Genomic DNA, 15,195 nt, shown 5'->3' on the forward strand with positions numbered 1-15,195 from the left:
AGAGAGGACGTAAGAAATCCCAAAAAGATAGTTTTGCCTTGTTGCACTTTGTTGTGTGGGCTTTGGAGGCTATGGCAAGAAATCAAGCTGTCTTCCCTGTGCTCTTACCAAATAATGGAATTTAAAATTCTAGAAAATTGATGGATGTGATTCAAACCATAAAAAAATCCGGAAAATAAAAACGCATAAAAAATTTATAGGAAAGTATAAAGGGTGGTTATTCGGTTTTAACCGAACCAAATAGACCGAAATTTGGTAACCGAATCGAATCAAAATTCGGTTATTTGGTTATAATCGAATAACCGAATTGTGGGAGAAAAAGAGGGAAAAAAAAAACTCAAAATCTCGGTTTGGATCGGATGGCTAGGATCATCCGATCGAAATGATTTTTTGAGGACAACCTAATTAAGTTGTGATCAATCAAATTGACGGTTTTGATCATCCTACGGTATATCACTTTTTTTTTGGAAAAAAATGGTTTTCATCCATAATTTCGGTTATTCGGTTAACCGTTTTTTTTTTTTTAGAAAACCGAAACCGAATTTCCCCCCAAAAAAAAAAACCGAAACCAAACCTAAAAGAAAAAAACCGAACCGAACCGACCAAGTTCGGTTATTCGGTTTTAACCGAATAATGCTCACCCCTAAGTATAACTTTCCATAATTTTCTTTTCCCAAGATCCAAACATGCCCTAATAGTTGATACCTAGGATCACTCATCATAGTGATTGGTAATGACCGCCTAGTTAAACTCTCATCTTAAATATGTAATTTTTCATGAAAAATTTCATGCCTAAGTAATTTAGCAATTTCCTTGAAAATAGGGAAAAATCATACCTTGTTCCAAGATCCAAACCTTCATTTGTTGGGCCAGTTGCAAATAGTCCTTTCTAATAAAATCATCTCCATAGGATGATCTTAACTCTTCAATCTATAGATGTTTATATATGGTGTTGTCCATCAATAGATCGGAGGGTTAGGATCATCCCATGGAGATGATTTCAAAGCCGGGCCTAACAAATGAATGGCTTGGATTTCAAACAAAGTGGGCCCAAATATTAAACATATGGTCTCTTCATGTAGGTTCAAGATTTTTTTTTCCTTTAAAATTACCATGGGTCCACTTCTTCAAAGATATAAAGGGTAGTGATATATTCATCCTTTTTTCACCTGGGACAGCTCTTTTACACTAGAGGGGGCTGTCCAAAACAACAATGGGACGAATATATCATTTCCTCTCATAGGGAATTAGGGAGTATTTTTTTTATCAGCGCCTTTTTCGAAGTCATCTGAAAACCCTAGAAAAGGGAGATTCTACTCTTCTTCTTAGATTTAAGTGGGAATGGAGAACGAAGATATAGAGAAAGCGGTGATTGCTTATCTGAAGAAGAAAGGTTTCAAACAAACAGAGCTAGCTTTTCAGGAAGAGCAAAACAAGGTCTCCTCCGCTTCACAAACCGATCCTGACATTGCCAAGAGGATCCTTTCCTTTGCACAGTTCGTTTTCTGTGCCCTAATAATCTATTTTTTGCCTTTCGTTTTTCTTTCTAAAATTAAAGTTTTTTTCCAGCTTTGATTCATTGAATCTTATGATTTTGTAGGATGAAATCTGTTTTTTATTAGCATGATTCGTTGCTTAGGTCTTTTTGTTTTTAAGATTTTTTTTGTATTGTTTATTCTTTATGTGAAGTTGCTCAGCTGTTTAAGTAATCACCTCCTTCGAATTCAGATTGTGACAACCGATTGTAAGCCCCAAACCTATTATTGAAATAAAACCCTTATTTTACCCCATAAAATTTCCCGGAAATGAGAAGCATCAAAGATCCTAGGTACATGAATTGAGACGCATTGGAGAACCTATCGACAATGACAATGATGGACTTAAATCTACTCGCCATCCTGACTATAGGGGAATATATATGATAGTTTTAGGAGAGTGGGTTTTAATGAGCTGACTTATCGTGCACTGGGTTACACAAATTGTCTCCACATGATCCCCATCAAGTATGCTTCCATCTTGTTCGCCCTTATGAGATTGCTCATTATTCCCCTCATGTAGAGCACTATCATTATGTACTTGTTTTGTTAGTTAGTTTGAGGATCGAATGTCCTACGTGGGCAGTTAGATGATCTGTGATTTGGCTCATCACATTTGAAATATTTAGAGACGGTATTTTGCAATTTGGATATTAGAAGTCCATGATCTGTGCTCGTCACACCTACTGGCAGTCTGGTGCCAATGCTCTTGGAAAGGAGAGTAGGATTCAAACAACTAGCCATAGGGTCTCTAATGGATGAGCTAGCGAGGCTTCTGTCCATGTCCTTTTGGGAGCCTCAAGCCCGATATGTTTGCTAATTCGAGTAAGGGCAACTCGATAACATGTGCGAGTGCTGGTCCAACATAGGCTGATTTCGTTTTTGCAAAGCCCCTCCGGGTTGATTTGTCCTAACCCCTGATGTGAAGCATTGACCCTGCTACCCATTGTCTGTACGTGTTTGATCAATGTGCAGAACAATTCTACGAAGATTGGAAAACACCTAGTTAAAAATAGAAAGACAATAAATAATGTGACTGACACGTAATTAACCTGGGATAGACCCTATGACCTAAGACACCTAAGACAACACCAGAGATACAATTCCTACCTAAAGATCCCCTAGTAGACAAAAATCTACTAACCTAGACTCTATCAGAAATTTTCACCGAATGCTTGGAGGGTTGAAATTTAATGAACTCAATAAGGATGACTAACTAGACTCTAATTGAAGTTGATCGAAAGCCTAGATGGCGTATGGTTATGGAATTGGCAAAGGAATCGGAGCTCTAGGTTTTGATAGCAAATTGGTGCAAACCTATAGGTTTCTAGATGACTTTCTGATACTTTAGGAGCAATATATGGGTTTTAACAGAGCAAGACAACAACATGCATTCCCAAGTCAACATCAACCGATCATAAAATAATCAAATACAACTAGGAGTTTCAAATAATTCCTAATCATAAGAGTTCAACCATCAAATAAACTAAATTCATCCAAATCATGTTCCACACGATAATTCCTTAAAGAGAAAACATCTATCTAACGAACAAAGAAATAAAATCTGAGCCTAATCTGTCCTTAAAAATCGGATATGTAAAGAAAATACCCAAGGCTCATACCATACATGCTAATGGGATAAGTAAATAAAGGGTAAATGAAAGGATCAATGTATGGTGTACGAGTGACAAGGGTAGGGCTGATTGGGTTAAATTAGGGTGTAAAAGACTGATGGGAAAGGGGTGACTATGTAGAAAAGGAAGGGAAAGTTTTAAAGGGTGAGATTGTGTAGAAAATATGTTATGGAAAGTAAAGGGAAAATGGAATTATTACCTGCAGGGGGTGCCCGGCTTCGTGTTTTGATCATCCGCTGCAGGTAATGTTCGAGAGGGAGAAAAGAGCAAGCTGGAGGAAGGGAAAGAATGGCTGTTCACAACACAGATAAAGAGAGAGAAAAGAAAGATCAAGTAAGAAATCAAGATCAAGAAAGGAATCAAAATTAAGAAATAAATCTAGATCAAGAAAGGAATCAAGATTAAAAAATAAATCATGATCAAGAAAGGAGAATGATAGGCTTTGAAGGGGGTGGCTTATGAACGCAATCGTGGGAGAGAGGGCCGAGGGGGGGGGGCTGCTTATGAACTCAACCAGAGAGAGAGAGAGAGAGAGAGAGAGAGAGAGAGAGAGAGAGAGAGAGAGAGAGAGAGAGAGAGAGAGAGAGAGAGAGAGAGAGAGAGAGAGAGATCTATTTTTTTTTCACAAAACTTTTGGTTTTGGGAGCGGTGTTAGGGTTTTACAAGTGGGCTGTGGGCCCAAAGGCTAGCCAGTAGGATAAAAAAACCGAGATTTAAGAGAGCTTAAAGGGAAATTATTGAGCCATGGTATTGGCCAATAGGATACAAAGGAATTTTAAAGTGTCATGGGTATCGAGCTTGGGTAATGGGGCCATGAGTAATGAGTAATGGGCTATAATTTGATGTGGACATCCCTCGCTTCTAGGGTAACCAAAATGCGATAAAATACTAAAATAAAAAGAAAAAAGTCATGTCCATCAGAGCTTCAATATAAAAGCCTAGTCATGAGCTCCTGAATCACATTATCCTTCTTGCTTCATAGCCTATTTCTTTCCTATTTCGTTGTGAAATGATTACTCTCCTAGGATTCGAAGTAGTACAGTTTGTATCATCAGGTGACATAGGTCTTGGTATGATAGGTGAAATTAATGTTTTGGTATTTCAGAAGATTTGTTTGCAATTGATGCTTTTACTGTTCACATAAATGTAATACTTTTTTCCCTATTTAAGATGATGTTGTTGTATTTGATGAAAAAATCTCGAGGAAAACCTTCTGAACCAATGCCATCCTGATTATAAATTTCATTTCATTTTGTCCGAAATGGACAAAACGTCGGACGAAACATTTCATTCTATACCGAAATTCGGAATGGAATCGGCATATTTTCCATTTCGTTCTGGATTTAATTCCCTTTTGTTCATTTCCGACGAAATTCAGTATTCCGACGAAACGGACGAAATGCCCCGTTTTGTCCGAAATACCCCATTCTTTGCTTTTCTTCTTCTTCTCTTCTTCTTGCCTCTGCTTAGTTCGCTTCTCTTCTTCTTTCCTCTTCTTGGTATTTACATGTAAAGTCATTTAACATTTACTTAAATGACTTTACATGTAAAAAAGGGAATACCCTACATTTGGATTTATTAAAAATAGTTTCAAGACCCAAATCTAAAGGATAAAAAGTTAACTTTCCACTTCTAGTACAACATTTGAAAAAACGGCCTAGTTCAAAATCTTAACTTCCAAACAATGGGGTATTTTTCCATTTACTTAAATGACTTTACATGTAAATAAGGGAAGACCCCCCATTTGGATTTATTAAAAATAGTTTCAAGACCCAAATCTAAAAGGATAAAAAGTTAACTTTCCAATTCTAGTGCAAAATTTGAAAAAAACGGGTCAGGTCAAAATCTTAACTTCCAAATGATGGGTTGTTTTTCCAATTTGAAAAATTCATAAATTCTATCATGTCCAAACATTATTCTATCTCAAAAGTCCGTAAAAAACTCATAATTTGGTCTATAAATCTTTTTTCCAACTTGTCAGGCATTGATCGGCATTTTGATCAACACATTGGTCAACGCAGGCATTTCAGTTGGCAGTGATTTTCCTTTAAGCAAATGTTGGATCTTTCACATATTTGCTTCATTTAATTGTTTTTTTTTTTTACAATTTTTGATTTTTTCATATTTTTAGCTATTAAAAAAATTCGGATGCTGCAGCGGAACGAAAAATTCCAAATAAAACGCCGAACGAAACGACCGGAATACCGAAATGTTCCGTTCTAGTAGCCAAAACAAAACGGCGAAAGAAATGGAATTCATAATTAAGAATACCATACATAATTACATAGTATGCAAGAAATACATCTCTATTTCTTTAATGGCATGTCATGGAGCATATCAGTTCTCACTAAATCTTTTATCTATTGGGTAATACTACGGTAATGTTGTCGTATTTGATGAAATAATCTCGAGAAAAACCTTTACCAATACTATAATATGCAAGAAATACATCTCTTTCTTTTATTGGAGCATAACAGTTTCCATTTAGTCTTTTATCTTTTAGGTAATACTGTAGTTTTTGCCTTTATCTATTTCTTGACGAGGCATATGAAATTTCATAGCAGATTTAATTGCTTATTAGTTTGCTGAGATCCGTCAAATGATATTGAAATTACATGGTCAAGAACTCAAGACCCTGTGACATTTTCTACTTTGTCTTCAGTAGACGCCATGTGATGTTAAAGCATACTTTTACCTTTCTAATGGGTGTTTGTGTGTCAGATCAGAGAATGGTCCAGCACGATACCAAGACGGGTATAGCAAGCTAAGGTCATGGACATATAGTTCATTGGACTTGTACAAGGTAAGAAGTTATCTATAAGATGGCTTGTCACTTACATTTCTTAATAACTATTAGAACCAAACAATATTTTTATTTTTCCATGTCATCTGCTATCAAAAGAATAACTTATTAATTATGACAGTCAATTGGTACCTTTTAACCAATGTATCATTCTTACTAAACACTTTACAACTTCCTCATATTCCCTCCACCAGGTGTACAAATGCTTGATAAGCGCTTGGCTCTTGGATTTTTGAAATTTCCGTGTCTTGCTCCTACTTCTATTCTTAGTTCTACTCCTTCATGTCTTTAAGATGTTGCATATTTATTATAACCTCTGCTGGGCTTGCGTACAGCATACCAATTTGTGGCACAATCTTGTGTTTTTACTTGGAACATGTCATTGTCAGCGTCTAACTCAAATCTTCTCAAATTTTTATGTTGGCATTTTCGTGAAGTGTTTTATGTAGAGATTTTGACCTCTGTCCACATGTATAAGAACTTTGGTTTGGTAACCTTTACTCACATAATAGATGTTCTCATTCATGAGAGCTTCCTTCCCATACGAAGGATCATAAGCATCTATCTTTTTATCAATACATCACCTCACCTTGTACATTTTAGAGGGTTTCTAAGCCTGTACGTATTTTATGTTTAAGCAATCCAGTGAGTTTTTTCGTCAGTGTATGGCCCTACTTGTGCAATCTTTGCAGTAATAATGTGGACGGAGCTGGACGGTGGATGGCTGATTCCTTGCTGCATTGGGAGCATGTTTTTAAATTTCGGCTGAAATCCTAGGTTGAAACCGAAACCGGAATTTTATGAAATTCGAAATTTCGGTCTAAATTTCAGGAAATTGATTTAAAAAAAAAGAAATAGAGTAGAAATTCCTAAAATTTGAAATTTCGGATATAATAAAATATTATTATTATTATTTTTTTCTATTACCGGATTTCAGCCGAAATTTCAGTTTCGTCCAAGGCTCAAATTGGGACCAAAACCGAAATTTAAAACCATGACTGGGAGCAAGGTTTTAAATTTCGGGTTTCGGTCGATGACAAAATCAAAATTGGGTAAAGTCAAAATGTTACTTTATTTAGACCGAAATTTCGTCTTCCTAAAATTTCGGTCTGAAATTTAAGGAATTTCATCCAAAAAATCTGATTTTTTGATAATTATTTGATATCCAAAAGCTTTTGGTATCAGAGCTAGAGGTACTGAGTTCAAACCTCCCGGATAGCAAAACTCCACATGCAATGGCCAAACCCAAAAGAGGGGCCACATGTGCCACGTGTATGCCAACCCTAGAAAGAGGGGCCATACGTGAGGGGGAGTGTTAAAGTATAAAAGATTAAATAACGCCATCTCCATTAGCTTAAGCTTTTGGAGTAACTGGTAGTTTCACATGATGGATGAAAGAGGGTGGTAAGAACACGGTGTACTTTCCCAACATAGCTAGTGTTCGGAGGAGGTCCAAGCACATCCGGGCTTTGATGATTGACTGTGTTAGGTGTGATAATCCTTCTCTGATCTCATTTGAGTTCTTGAGATTTTATGAGTCTCTTTATGTTTGAAAGGGGCATATTCTCCCTACTTAGAATGGGGTTGAATTCGACACTTGATCAGGACGTTAGGGAGGGGCTAGAGTCTCCATTCACTAAGGAGGAAGTCGAGAGGGCCCTTTTTTTTTATGAAAAGTGATTAGGCCCTTGGATTGAATATGTTTTGCTTTATTTTCTTTTAAGCGTAATGGGAGGTGATCATAGAGAATTTGATGACAATGTTTGGTGACTTCTTCGAGGGGCTTAACTTGGAAAGAAGTATTGGTGCCGCCTTTATCTTGTTCATCCCCAAAAGGGATGGAGCGTATAGTTTGTCGAATTTTTGGTCGATGAGTCTTGTGGGACGTGTGTACAAAATCCTTGCTAAGGGTTTAGTGGATTGTCTCAGGAGGTTCTTGGAAGGCTGATTTCTAAGCCCCAGTGCGCCTTCATTCGTTGCAGAAGATTCTTGACAGGATGATGGTCGCCATTGAGTGCGTGGAATTTTACTATAAAAGCAGTACGCATGTGTTGTGCTTTGTAAGATATATACGGAGAAGGCTTAAGATAAGGTATAGTGGAGTCACCTTGATCATCTGATGCAGAGGGAGAACTTTAGGAGTAGATGGTGTGGCTGAATGACGAGGTGCTTATCATCAGCATGGTGCACGATTGTGGTGAACGCCTCGCCGGGGGGTTTCTTCAAGACTCGAGGGTTCTTAGGCAGGGCGACCTTCTCCTTTCACCTTTTATTTAATGACATTGTCTTTGAGCAGGATGATCTCCTATTTGCTATGCACATACGACTCACTTCTTTTCAGATTGCATTGATGAAGCTTAAGGTGAAAAACTTGAAGGCAATGTTGCAGTGTTATGAGGCAATTTCTGGTTAGAGGATCAATTTTCTAAATCTTTGATGATGCGAGTCTATTTGTTAGAGGGAGAGAAAGCTGGATATGAGCAAATCTTGGGTTGTTGGGAGGTTGCAATATCTAACTCCGATATGGGGTTATCCGTTTGCATTGGAAGGCCGCCCAAGGTTCTATGGGACCTAGTGATTGAAATGATGGAATAGAAGCTGTCTTCTTGGAAGGAAACCTATCTTTCTTTAGGGGGAACGATCATCCTTATCAAAGCGGTGTTAGCTAACATGCTACTTTATTTTTGTCACTCTTTTGTTGTCCGATTAGTGTAATCAGTCTGTGTGGTCTGTGTTTGATCATCTCCAATAGAACTTCCTTTGAAATGATGAGGAGAGCAAGAAATATCATCTGGTAAGTTGGGAGGCCATGTGTAGACCTAAGGTGGAAGGGGGCCTTGGCATTAGAATTCTTCAAAAGATGAATGATGCCCTCTTGGGCATATGATTATGTCGATTGGGAGAAGAGCATGATCAGTTGTGGTGGGCAGTGATTGTTGAGAAATATGGTGCAAGGCTGCAAGCTCTTGTAGGTGGGCCCCACGTGATGATTACAGTTGTTAGGGTTTCATACTTTGGAGGGACATTATGAGGTTAGGGGAATATTTTCTGTTGATTATCCGGTTCAATGTGATCACGGATTAGCTTCTGCATGATATTTGGTTTGGGCAATGCTCCCTTGAAGGTTGAATTCCCTGGCATATTTAAAGTGTCTTCAGATAGTACGGCTATGGTTTGCAAGTCTTTCGATCATCATGATGTACATATTATGTGGTTTTTAGAGTCCAGTCTCACCAGCACCCTTTTTTTTTTATCACGAGCTCAATAAAATGTATGATTTCATGATGCGTCTAGATTCTATCTTCATTCAAAGATGCAGGGAGCATAGAGTGTTTGGATTCAGTGTGTTTATGGAATATTCTTTATTAGCGTCTTTAATTATCTAGTTTCGCCTTTTGATCCTTCTTCAGGTAGGAAGGTTTCGAAGATCCGTACTTATTGGGTTTGTGCTATTTGTTGGAATTCTTATTTGGATAAGATTCTCCGCATTGATCACATGCCTAATTTGGAACGGATCATCATTACTAGGTGTTTTGTTAGGGAGGTCTGGTTTTCTTTTCATTGGAAGAGATTGTGGATTATCTTTTCATTAGTTGCTGCTTTGTTAGGGAGGTCTGGTTTTCAATTCCAGCTTATTTGGTGTGGAGTAGGTGCTTTCAAATCCCTGGTCTATTAGTGGAAGGGTTCTTTGGAGGCCCTCTCTTGCGGCCATGGTATGGTTGATATGAAAAGTGAGAAATCGAAGACCTTTCAAGGATCCCGTAGAGGGGTGCAGATCATGCAACAATAGATCCTCTCTACAGCAGTTCGTTAAGCGGCGGTTCTCCCTGGTTTCAGAGGATGGCCTAGATGTGTGTTCATACTCTGTAATTTTTTAATTACAATAAAATGGATTGTCATTTTTTTCTTGAGTTGGCTCAGGTGGTTAGTTTAGCAGAGAAGATAATAGGTTCTCTGAGTAAGAATTCAAAACGATGCTTCCTTGGCCGTGTGGGACATGGATTAGCATTATGTTATTATTATTATTCCATGCTGTGATCCCATTATGTTATTATTCCATGCTGTGATCCGAAGAAAAAAGATCCCAATCATTTCTTGCCTTGCGGAAGGAATGATAGTAGTTGCTAGAATCACCCTTCATTTGCATATCATCGAGGATTGCTTTGAGGGTGCGAATTCTATATTCGGAATCCTTATCAAGATTTCTAACGAACATAGCTCCTTCCTTAAGCCATAGGCTTTTTCTGTCCATGTCTTCCATTTCTTTAAAATGAGGTACCTCATAGCATCACGGATGGATTTGGGTCTGGCGACTCAAAAAAGTCGTCACGCCAAGGCCACTCAGGATTGTCCCCCTCCCCCTCCTGCAGGGGTATTGAGATCTATTTCCCCTCAAGGGACAGGTATTGAGCTCGATGAGCCTGCATCAAATCCTCCTCATCCTTCATTATGCCTGAACCATAAACGAAGCAGGTTCTGAACTGACGGTGGTTCCGGGAACTGATGGCCCTCTTCAAACAATAAGGCTGAAGAAACTGCATATCCGAATCTTCTATTCGGAATGTTTGGGATATCATCCGCTTCAGCGAGTCTCACGTGGATCAGTTGACTCCTCGTTGGCGTAATCATGCAATTCCAAGAAGATTTAGAACACCTCGAGCTTTCTATATTTTATATTAGTGACCAATAATTCCATAGTTCAGTATTTTCGTTGCAATCTATATTTTACTTAATTGTTTTTTTCGTTGTCTCGTGTTGGTATAATTTTGTTTCCTTTTTTACAAGCTTCTTTTCCTTAACTATTTTAGTGAGTTGTTTACCTTTTCTTTATTCTTTTGTGTCTAAACTTTGATGAAAGCAACTAAAATTAAAATAATAACAGCTAGCCAATAATGCTTGTGAATTGAATTGAGCCTGGGTCAACCCAAGTATGCCCCTTTGAGAATGCACCTTGTTGAATTGAAGTCTTCCAAGTATTGTTTCTTCTAAGCCTGTCGGCAGTCATAGATAGAGCTAGAACTGATAACTTTGTCTGGGTCAACCCAAGCATGCCCCTTTGAGAAAGCACCATGATGAATTGAAGCCTTCCAAGTAGTGTTTCTTCTAGGCCTATTTGTAGTCATAGATAGAGCTAGAACTGATAACATTGACTGAAACTTGCAGCATGAATTGCTTCGTGTGCTCTATCCGGTATTTATCCATTGCTTTATGGATCTTGTGGCAAAAGGGCATACCCAGGAAGGTACACATAGTTTTTCATATTTCATACTATATCTTCTCCTTGATTTCAGAAGTCTTGTATTGACTGGTTACTATAACAAGTTGTATTTATGCCTGAATACTACTTAACTACCTGTTGAATTCTCAGCCCGAACTTTTTTCAATAGCTTCCGTGAAGACCATGAATTGATGCATTTACGGGATCTTCAAAAGTTGGAAGGCATTCTTTCTCCCTCGCATCTGGAGGTTAATTACTGTGCTCAACCTGACTCACATGAAAATTTTCTATTATTTAATTAATTAAACAATGACATTGGAACCTGGGATCATATGTCAATGACTTTTAATTCCTATGCAGGAGATGGAATTTGCTCATTCTACGAGGCAGAGCAAAGTCAACATTAAGATTTGTCAGGTGCTTTCCTAGTTCTTCTTTATGGACGTAGTGGTTGCATTTATGCCAGATAAAGATGTGGGTGATCATTTGTTTCTATTTGGTTAAAATTATGACTAGTGAATGTGTTCTTTTAATAAGTAAACCAAAAATAGTACCAGTTGAACACAGATTTGAGACTATGCTTATGACCGAGTCAACTAATTTGTTGTGGTGTGCATTTTATTGAGCAAAGTGTATTTTTTTATTCAAATTACAAGGTAATGTTAGTATTTTTGTTGCAGAGCATTGTTTTATGGAGAAATTACTGATATCCATGCACTCTATTTTTGTAGATAACTTTCTGAAATTTTCACACATCGTAAGTGAACAGATTTCTTACTTGGATGATTTGTTTGCTATATTTTTCTCAACAATTTGTCAATGATCAAACCTAATCTGCCCTCATGGACATTTGTTAGGAGTGTAACTTGTTTGCAGAGTGGCATAGACATAGGATATGGTGTTGGCCATGCTTTCTTTAACCCATTTGATTTGTGCTCACCTTTTATTTGTTTTGTGACAACTGAACCTCAAATTGTTTGATCACCACTAATAAGATTGTGATGCCACTGTTTTTGTGAAACTTATGGAATGTTAGGGTTTTAACTTTTAAATGGACCGGATCCTAAAAGATAACAAAGGTGCCGGGGGAGCCTTCAATGTTATGAAAGGTGCCCGAAAAGCTTTAGGCAGTAGGGCCTTTGGAATGCCCAAGGTGTCACAGTTAAGGCATCACCTGATGATTGAAGCCAGATTTTCTCATATTTCTTTATCATCCTTTTTTATTTTATATCTGGATCTGCCAGTAGCATACATATATCTATTGAGGTGGAGTCGTTTTGAGATTTATTTAACCCAATGAAATAGATTGAACCCAGCTTCAAGTTGCTACCCATAGACATGAGAATCGAATCATAAGATCCATAACCATTCAAAGAAGTTGGCAATGCAACCATTGGTGATGTGGAAGTTGGAGCCCTATATACCCTCAAATTCTATGCAAATTAGGGTTTGGGCTTATGCTTCGAATTGAAGGCATTGCCTCAACATCAACATGGACCATTCTACTTCAGATCCTTCTTGGAGTCGCATTCATTTTCTTTTTGAGATTTTCAACTCCCGTAGCGGCTTTTTGATGTTTTCAAGATGTCCCATATCCACACAGAAATAACTCTGCAGTGGACAGGATGACAAACTTTTGACCTGTGAGGAGAAACTTTTAAGGATTCTGATTCCTTAAGTTCTTGGCTGTGCCACAGCATTGTTCTTCTTGGTAAATAATTTCCTTCTTCGCAAATGAATGAAAATGGTTCTTGTGCTCCGTGTAACTATTTTTGACTTCTGCATGTGGGACCATGGTCTTGTTCATTCCAGGAATACAGAAACACATGCTTTCAGTCGTCTGGATTCATCATAGATCAGCCAACCAATGTCACTAAGGGTGCATTCTTCAACCATTCTGGAGATTTTCTTTCTAAAAATTATAATTAATCTTTATCTTTTAGAGTCCTTTGGAATCAGAATTGTGTTTTTTTAACTTATCTATAAAAATCCTCAATTTTGTGTGGCAGGTGACGTGGAAAACGTGGTTTCACGCTAAAAAGTTGGGGAGTGGACACGTTTCATGCTAAAAAGTTGAGAGCGGAGAGAGGGGAAGATCGTGAGATAGCGCCCAATTCCCTGAAGCGAGAAACTTTCACCCCATAAAATAATGCCTAAAAATTAGGATGAATTCTTAGACGAGTTGTTGAAATCACTAAAGAACAAAATTCTCATTTTTTAGGCTATAAAAATGAAAATCACTCTAAAAGAATGTTAAAGAACGCACCCTAAATGTCCTGATTTTTTTTATTAAGGATTATAGGCAATTTACATTGAATTAGTTGAAGTAGTCTGCCAGCTCATATTTCAGATTGTTCTTGAGTTTTCTTCCGACCTGTACATGAGTTATAACCATAAAATTATAGATTTTTATTGTGAACCTTCAGCTAATGAAGTAGAAAAATTGATTTGGGTTATATTTTGAGACATGGAAATGCTACTGACTGTTATTTTGCCACTCAGTACTCGTATGAACTTCTGCTGCAATATCTACACAAGACACAGTCAATTACAATGCTTGGGATAATCAATGAACGTATTGATTTCCAAGGTTCAACTCTACCTTCACTTTCTATATAATGATATTGTTCCTATTTATTTTACATCTCTTCACTTTGCTTTTCCAAATGTTTCCATTTATCATGATTATCTTATTATGCATGTGTCACTCACAAAAATCTTTCACAGTTTCACCTGGGCAGCCCAGCACAATTTCCGACGATGCAGAGGTTGTAACTCTAGTTGGGAGCAGCCATGATGCCGCTAAGCAGATAAATCAGAAAGAAATACGTTGGGGGGTGAGTTATAAAAGCGAGTTATTGGAAAACAATGTTATTGTGGCGAAATGGTTTCTGAGTTTTTCTTTGCTATGAGTTTCGAATAAGTGTTCTGCTTAATTTCTTTTTGGAAGATGTGTAGATTAAATAATTTATTGGTCTTAGTAGCTAGTGCTGACATTCCTGTCTTTCTCACATCTGATGTCGGTCATCCCTAGTCTTCGAAAGACATAGTAATATTCAAAAAATTATGTGGAAATTGAGGTCTCATTTGATTTATTCTTAACTGTTACATTATCAATTGGTGTCATTATGAAGTATTTTATACTAGAGAAAGAAGCATGACTTGTTAGAATTTTGTTTGATGTCAACTCAAATCCTAAGCATTATGTTGCGGGGAAGTTAAAAAAGAACAAATAAAGCGTGCGTGGGGTGGGTGGCGAGGGTTGTAGCAACACAGTACTCCAGCCTGGTTCTTTTATTATTCTGGAAAGTCAAATTTGTTCCCGGGCAAATTCACTCTACGGTGGACAATTAAAAGTTTAAGACTGTACTGGAGTCTGCATTAAATGCACATCTTGAGTGTACTTTGACTATTTATTTTGAAAATTGAATATACATTGAGGCCGTTACTAGTCAAAGCAGAACCCCGAAGATTCTAAATTCTGTCTGCTATTGTCTTCTTCTTCTTCTTCCTATTTTCACATGCCAAATGGGTTTGGCCCTTTAACCATCAGTAATGAAACTTGCCGTTCTCCATTGGAACTGTATGCTCTGCACTACATTTTAGAATTTACATTTTTCTTTATAACCATACTTCTATCATCTAACATATTTATACTTGTTTAATCACAGTTGCTTGAAGATTCTTTGGAAGAACGCTTGGAGAAGGCCTCTGGTTTGCTTTCAGACAGTGAAAAGGCTGAAGGCGAAAACAAAAAGGGGGACCTGGAGGAGAACAAGGTAAGCTTTAGGCATGGGAGATACTGTTATGCAAATAAAATCTTCCATCTTATTTTTGGACTTGCGTGTGTGTGTGAACAGCCACCTTAGATGAATTAAATGAACAAGTTAAAATCTCTGCGATGTGGCTGTTCTATCCTGAAAAGTGGGCCATGAAATGGTTTTCTGTGAAATTGCTTAGCAAGTCCCGCATCTCTCTCTCTCTCTCTCTATATATATATATATA

At 37.6% G+C, this 15,195-nt stretch overlaps 1 protein-coding gene across 3 annotated transcripts in view; it reads left to right on the forward strand.

Annotated features, from left to right (window-relative positions):
- The first annotated feature begins 1,254 nt into the window (after positions 1–1,254).
- TAF5 (TBP-associated factor 5) overlaps positions 1,255–15,195 on the forward strand; it is a 50,891-nt gene continuing 36,950 nt past the window's right edge. For 2 of the 3 annotated variants that reach the window (XM_077366449.1, XM_077366451.1), the window contains exons 1-8: positions 1,255–1,496; positions 5,891–5,972; positions 11,136–11,214; positions 11,341–11,438; positions 11,551–11,607; positions 13,693–13,780; positions 13,918–14,027; positions 14,862–14,969. In XM_077366449.1, the coding sequence (XP_077222564.1) occupies positions 1,342–1,496; positions 5,891–5,972; positions 11,136–11,214; positions 11,341–11,438; positions 11,551–11,607; positions 13,693–13,780; positions 13,918–14,027; positions 14,862–14,969 (777 nt within the window). In that variant the 5' untranslated portion in view covers positions 1,255–1,341. Of the gene's footprint in view, positions 1,497–5,890; positions 5,973–11,135; positions 11,215–11,340; positions 11,439–11,550; positions 11,608–13,692; positions 13,781–13,917; positions 14,028–14,861; positions 14,970–15,195 lie in introns of those variants that run through there. The other variant, XM_077366452.1, reaches the window with a different exon arrangement.

Source organism: Tasmannia lanceolata, unplaced genomic scaffold (assembly GCF_043159265.1).
Source record: "Tasmannia lanceolata isolate RefF3 unplaced genomic scaffold, GAP_Taslan_0.1 ptg000023l, whole genome shotgun sequence".
NCBI lineage: Eukaryota > Viridiplantae > Streptophyta > Magnoliopsida > Canellales > Winteraceae > Tasmannia > Tasmannia lanceolata.